Source organism: Centrocercus urophasianus, unplaced genomic scaffold (genome assembly GCF_019232065.1).
Source record: "Centrocercus urophasianus isolate 14NV4802_14NV808 unplaced genomic scaffold, USGS_Curo_1.0 seq_1191, whole genome shotgun sequence".
In the NCBI taxonomy this organism is placed as follows: Eukaryota; Metazoa; Chordata; class Aves; order Galliformes; family Phasianidae; genus Centrocercus; species Centrocercus urophasianus.
This window is the reverse complement of record NW_024884355.1, coordinates 50,583-57,359: the sequence shown is the minus strand read 5'-3', so window position 1 is coordinate 57,359 and position 6,777 is coordinate 50,583. Positions and strand designations below refer to the sequence as shown.

Here is a 6,777-nt window from a genome sequence, read left to right as displayed (position 1 = left end):
GGGGGGGTTGTTTAATTCGGGAGGGGGTCAGATGGATGTATGGAGTTGGATATGGGTCTGGGGGGTCCGATGGATGCATTGCTTTAGATAGATGCAGGGGGAGGGAGGGGTCTTATGGATGGGGTGTGTTTTGTGGATGAGGAGGTGAAATGGATGTGTGGAGCAGGACAGAGGTATGGGTTTGGGTGTGTGTGTGGGATTGGATAGATGGGTGTGGGGTTGGATGGATACATTGCTTTGGATGGACACAGGGGGTAGGATACATGTACTGGTTTTGCATGGATGGACGGACGGACGGACGGATGGATGGATGGATGGACAGACAGACGGAGTCAGGTGGGAGGACAGGGTTGGATGGATGGATGGAGTCAGATACATGTATTGGGACTGGATGGATGGATGGATGGAGCTGGATGGACGTATGGAGTTGAATGGATAGAGTGGGACAGATGGATGGGGCTGGATATGTATATGGATGGAGTCAGATGGATGGATGTGGTTGAATATATGCATTGGGATTGGGTGGATGCATGGAGTTGGATGAATGGATGGAGTTGGATGGATGTGGTCAGATGGATGTATGGGATTGGATGGATGGATGGATGGATGGATGGATGGATGGATGGATGGATGGGGGTTGGACATCGGATGTACTGCTTTGGATGAATGTTGCTCTGGATAGATGTACAGCTTTGGATGGGTGTATTGAGGGGTTAGTTTCTGGAAATAAATGCCTTGAAAAGTTTGGGGAGGGGTCGTGGAAGAGGGGGGGTTTGATCATTTCCACACTTGCACCCTCACCTCAGCAGGCTCAGCATCCCCAGTGAGGCAAACCCCCTCCAGCCACACAGCAAGAAGCAGCCCCCCCCCCCAGTCCTTACAGCCTGGAACCCCCCTGCCCCACACCCTTTTTTTCCTTTTAATCCCAAGGCTTTTCCCATGCTCCCCGCTCCCCCGGCACAGTCATGCCTGGATGGGGCTCTGCAGCATCCACCCAGCCTCACCCCCACCCTGCAGCCCCCAGATGTGCCCAGAGGCATCCAGAGGGCAATAGTAACTGAATTATTGATGATGGCAGGAAGCTGGCAGAGGTGACCTGCAGCAGGGCTCCAGCCACACCCAGCTCCTCTGGGAATGGGGGAATCCTCTGAGTGCCCCAATGGCTGCTTGATCCAGCTGGCATCATGCACAGGGATGGACCTCAGCCTCCTCCCTGGGATCTGACAGGCGATGGCTGAATTTTATCTGGAAGATAACATTCAGGTCTAGAAAATGGATTTCTAGAGCCCAAATGCAACCATGTTCCCAATAAAAGCCCAGGCAAAATGAAGACTTGGGGGAAAAATGGGAGGCTTGTAGGCAGGAGCATGGCAAATTCTCTCCTCCAGGCTGTCATATTTCCAGGCACAGCCTTGTGTGAGCACATCAGAGCATCCCTGCCCCACCTTGGCACCGTGCTGGGCAGCAGCTGCTCAAAGCCAAACTCTATGGGAAGGCAATGGGGAAAGCCCTCAGAAGGGTTACACACCTGTGGGTAACCCCACATCGGAGTAGTCCTGGCTCCAAGGGTTACCAGAAAGAGGGGATGATCTGCAGTCAGTGTGCTCCTTCAGGCTGTCACCACACCATTCCAGTTTTTCCCCCCCAGCAGCATTGCCAAGCAGCAGTCAGGTTGATTACAAAATTTAAAGAGAGTATTGTGTAGGATCCCAGTGGGATGGGAGGGGTCGAGACTTTCTGGGATAATACAGGATGAGAAGGATCAGGGCGTCTGCAGGGAGGTTGCTGGAAATCCATAGATATGAGCTCCCATTTTGTAGAAGGATGCATAAGGGCGTGGGGTATGGCAGAGCCCCAGCTCGTGCACCAGCAGAGGCTGTGCATAAGGGTTGCACTTGTTTGTGATGGGCTGTGGGTGGGTGGGTGCATGCTGGTCACGGCACAGTCACGCATAGGCACACGTGTGGTTGTGCAAACATGGGGCAGTGTGGAGCAGGGAGGGACTATGCATGCTCAAAGCACTGTGCTGGCTGCTGCCATCAGTGTGTGTCCATCACATCACAGCCCCTGTGCTTACTGTGCTGGTGTTCACACACCACATCACACCAGCAGATTCCCATTCCATCAGCATGAGACCATCACAGCAAACCTGTGTGTGTCCATCATTTGAGTGTTCCTCAGTCCATACCACTCCACCACTGGGTGTCCAGCATATCCGACCAGTGTGTCCCTACCCCGTCTCACCAGGATGTGCCCATCCCATCTCACCAATGCGTGCTCAGTCCACGTTACCAGTATGTTCCAGTCCCATCTCATATGGAGCTGCCCATCCCACCTCACCAGTGTGTGCTCATCCCATCCCATCACCATATGTCCATCCAATCTCACCAAGATGTGCCCATCCCACCTTATCAGGGTGTGCTAATCCCACCTCTCCAGCATACACCAATCCTATCTTACCACGATGTACCCACCCCATCTCACCAGTACGTGCCCATTTGATCTCACCAGTACGTGCCCAACTCAGAACCCAGGCTGTACATGCGCCGCAGTATCAGTGTGCAGCTGTCCCAGGGTGAGAGGACAGGGAAGGGTGATGTTCCCCAGCTCTGGATCCCTCGCACTGATCCTGCCTCTTTCCATCTCCAGGCCCCAGAATTGTTGCTGCTGCAGACACTCAAGGATTGCCAAGCCATGACTCTAGCCGGTATGTCGTGGGGCCATGTGTGGGAACAAGGGACAACGTGGCTCTGTGTACCCAATCCAGACATCCACTCCATTTTGGAGCATCCCCTGAGCCCCTCATCTGAGCAGGGCCTCATCTAGACCACCCAGAAATGGTCCTGCCCTGGATTAATTCCCGCCTTGGGGTGCTAATGGCATCCCAGAAGTGCCAGGCAAGGGGTCACATGCGTGGTTAAAGCACCAGGACAGATGCTTCCTGTGTTGAGAAAAGAATCCCATCACTGAGTGCCTCGGTTTCCCCATTGCACAATGTGTTTACATGCCTTGTTTATGCCTCCTGCATCAGCCTGTTGGCAACATCTGGGCAAACTCCGATCCCAGCCACCACCCCCATCACAGGCAAATGGCAAGGCTCCCACATCCTGACCCCACTCCCACCATCTCTCCCCAGCTTACAAAGAGAAGATGAAGGAGCTGCCTCTCGTCTCCCTCTTCTGTTCCTGCTTCCTCTCAGACCCCCTGAACAAACCAGCATACACGTATGAAGGTAGGACCCAATGGGTAGGCTGGGCTCCCTGCTCCAGCTCACAGGATAGAGGGTGGAAATAAGGGGTGCATTTGGGGTATGGGTCTTGCTTGAAAACCATGGAGAGATGGGAAGGTGGTGACATGTAGAGTGCTTATCCAAAGATAAAGAATCATTTGGGGCCAAAGGGATACCGTCCAATCTCTCTTGCATAGACACAGACATCTTTCACTGGAGCATCAAGTCCCCATCCAATCCAACTTTGAACCCTTCAAGCGATGGGAAACCCACAACTTTTCTGGTACACATGGACCAGTGCCTCACCAGTCTCCCTATTTCCAATCTAAATCTACCCTATTTCTAATTAAAGCCATTGCACCTTGTCCTGTCACTACAGGCAAAAAGGCTACATCTTCCTCATAAGCCCCCTTTGGGTACTGAAAAGCTGCTATCAGGTCTCCCTGGAGCCTTCTTTTCTCGAGACTGAGCAGCCCTAGTTCTCTCAACCCCTCTTCATAGAAGAGATGCTCCATGTTTCTGGTCATTTTTGTGGCCCTCCTCTGGCCTAGCTCCAACACCGGCAGTCCATTTCATCCACCAGCCTCCCCAAGTTTTTCCCCAGCAGGGCTGCTCTCAGTCCATTCATCACCCATGGCATGGGAGGCAGAGGGTGGGATGTGCCAATGCTGGAGGTCACACCAAGTCCCTCTTCCAGCAGACACGGTAGACCTCACTTGGTGTGTCATCTCCGACATGGAAGTCATCGAACTCAACAAGCGGACCTCGGGGCAATCTTTCGAGGTCATCCTGAAGCCCCCATCATTCGATGGCATTCCTGAGTTCAATGCCTCACTGCCCCGGCGGCGCGACCCATCTCTGGAGGAGATCCAGAAGAAGCTAGAGGCAGCAGAGGAGAGGAGGAAGGTAGGCACAAGGGGTCTTCCTCAGCAGCGCAGCATAGGGATGTGCCATGGGGACCCACAGCCTTGCACTTGGGATTCTCACTCCCATGGCACTGCCCACTTTGGGGCCATCACTTAGTTTGGAGGGGACATTTTCAGCTGGGATGGGAAGGAACCTATGGTCCCTGTGGTCCACATGGCCATGGTTTTGTCTGCACAGTACCAGGAGGCCGAGCTGTTGAAGCACCTGGCAGAGAAGCGGGAACACGAGCGGGAGGTCATCCAGAAGGCCATTGAGGAGAACAACAACTTCATCAAAATGGCCAAGGAGAAGCTGGCGCAGAAGATGGAGTCCAACAAAGAGAACCGCGAGGCCCATTTAGCAGCCATGCTGGAGCGCTTGCAGGAGAAGGTGAGGGCCTGGCGAGGATGGAGGGGGGATGCACAGGGACAGGAGGGTGCCATAGGACCAGATCAGGTTGGATGGGGCCCTGGGCAGTCTGATCTGCTGGTTGGCAGCCCTGCCCATGAAAAGAAGTTGGAACTAGATGATCTTTAAGGTCCGCTCCAATCTAAGCCATTCTTTGGTTCTACGACCCCACGCTGGAGAGCAGGGGTGGGATACATGGCTCTTGGAGTGACACTAACCCCTGGGGGCACCACCAATGGGGGGCCTCTTCTTCTACCCCAGTGCCACGTCCCACCCGGGGTGGGGGGGTCACGCATGGGGGCACTGTGAGCCCGATGTACTGGTGGGAGCTGGAGGGGCCATGCCGCCACGTCGGAGGTGCTCCCACCCTGCCGGTGTGAGCAGACACCTCCTCTCTCTCCCCGAAGCAGGTCTGCTCCCAACCTCCGCACGGAAGGTCCCACCCTCACCACCTCCAGCTCCCTCCAAACCATTCCTTCTGCACGGAGCTCACCCAGTGCCCTTCTCCAAGCTCCTCAGCCAGCCTTGGGTCAGAGGCAGAGAGCACGAGATAATGGCGGACAATCCGAGCTCGCCCCATCTCCTCGGGGTTCCCGCTCCATCTTGTCTGGTGGACGTCTACCTCCTAGATAGAGGGCAAGGACAATCGTTCTGTCTGTCCCTGAGCGCCTCCACCGTCCTTAAAACACCCTGGGGGAGGAGAGGACGCTGTTGACCCACCGGTGTCCCCGCGGGGACGAACCTCGTGCCTTCGAAACCCCTGCGAAGCCGCCGTCCCGAAGTCGGGCGATCTAACGCGTCCCTCCTTCCCTCCCACCTCCCCACAGGACAAACATGCGGAAGAAGTGAGGAAAAACAAGGAGCTCAAGGAAGAGGCCTCCAGGTAAAGAGGCGATGTTTGGACTGACAGCTCCGGGAGGTGTTGGAGGCTGCCGCAGCACTGGGCCGGCCGGCGGAAAGGGACGTCCCTCTGCTTTTGTTGTTTGTGAATGTACAGAGTTGACCAGTGAAGCCATCCTAGTCGTTTTGGGGAGGGTGGGGAGGGAGGCGAGCGGACGGGTGGGCTTCGAGGCGACCATTTCCATGGGGTCCATCAGTGCCGCCCGCCCAGGAGGTCGGAAGGATCCAGCCTGGGGCCGGAGAGGTGGGGATGGAGTGGGTGGGGAGGGAAAGGGGGAATGTGCATTGTGTGTGACTTTCGTTTGGTGCTGGGCAGGCAAGAGACCCTCCAGCAGTGATTCTCCTCTGTCCCACCCCAGTGGGGCAATGGCATCTCTCAGTGACCCTCCTCTCTCCATCCCGCCTCATCTTCAGGGCCTGGATTTGGAGCTTACAGCCCCACAGACCTCACGGCACTGTTTTGAGGAGGGGGCGAGGAGAGCCCTCATTGGAGGGAGTCCAAAGGCTTTACTTGGCTGCAGGATGATCCTTTCCAAGGGTGAATTTGGAAAACCCCATGACTTCCCAAAGAGCTGCTGGATTTTGTAAGAGATCTCCCAAGGCTCATCTTCTCGGGCACTCTTGGATGAAATCCCCTTTCAGAGTCAGCAGCTTAAATGGGTGTTAGAATAGCGAGTGTTGGAGCAGGAGAGGGAAACTGGGCAAGGTTCTGGAAACTGTGATGGAATAACAAAAAAAAAAAACAAAAAAAAAAAACAAGAGGCAAAGAGGACCAGCAGTGGCATAGGCTGCCCAGAGAAGCTATGGGTGCCTCACCCCTGGAGGCACTCAAAGCCAGGTTGGAAGGAGCCCAGGGCAACCTGATTTGGTGGGTGGCAGCACTGCCCATGGCAGAAGGTTGGAACTAGATGATCTTTAAGGTCCCCTCCAACCTAAGCCATGCTATGATTCTATGACCCCATGCTGGGAAGCAGGGATGGGATACACCCAATGCAGCCTGACCCGGGCACCTCTAACCCTGCTCCAAACCAAGGTCTCAGTCTCCTCTATGGCCAGATAAGGTTCTCCTAGCACTGATTCAGATCCAGGGGGAGCCGCGTCTTTTCTCATGCCATGAGATTCTTGCCTGGACCCTGGGGCCGGGGTGGGGCCAGCCTTGAGCCATGAGGGGCTGTCGAAAATGGGAGTGTGGGAGAAGGCAGCGTGCGAAGGAGATGGAGGGGGCTGTTCTAGCTGTGGCACGAGCTGTCCTTTTTTTGTATACAACAATTGTAAATAAACTGCCTTGGCATTTCTTTTGTTTTCTCATGACCTGTGCAGTGTGTGGTGTGTGT

The 6,777-nt window shown here is 55.0% G+C and overlaps 1 protein-coding gene across 3 annotated transcripts; it reads left to right on the top strand.

The window, feature by feature from the left end:
• Nucleotides 1-2,666: 2,666 nt before the first annotated feature.
• On the top strand, nucleotides 2,667-5,544 carry STMN4 (stathmin 4). Of its 3 annotated transcripts, none has more exons than XM_042809396.1 (5): nucleotides 2,667-2,707; nucleotides 3,137-3,232; nucleotides 3,930-4,135; nucleotides 4,334-4,525; nucleotides 5,371-5,544. In XM_042809396.1, exons 1-5 carry the CDS (start codon nucleotides 2,695-2,697, stop codon nucleotides 5,428-5,430), a joined length of 567 nt encoding a protein of 188 aa, XP_042665330.1. In that variant the 5' UTR covers nucleotides 2,667-2,694; the 3' UTR covers nucleotides 5,431-5,544. The 3 variants fall into 3 exon arrangements, with proteins under 3 accessions (XP_042665330.1, XP_042665329.1, XP_042665331.1); XM_042809395.1 differs by having other exon boundaries at nucleotides 3,927-4,135; XM_042809397.1 differs by lacking the exon at nucleotides 5,371-5,544 and adding an exon at nucleotides 4,954-5,146 and having other exon boundaries at nucleotides 3,927-4,135.
• Nucleotides 5,545-6,777: the final 1,233 nt, after the last annotated feature.

Excerpts from the sequence above, each read along its gene's own strand:
- STMN4 (XM_042809397.1), top strand. Across the intron at positions 3,233-3,926 it reads ACCAGCATACACGTATGAAG|CAGACACGGTAGACCTCACT; the intron begins GTAGGACCCAAT and ends TCCCTCTTCCAG. Across the intron at positions 4,136-4,333 it reads CAGCAGAGGAGAGGAGGAAG|TACCAGGAGGCCGAGCTGTT; the intron begins GTAGGCACAAGG and ends TTGTCTGCACAG.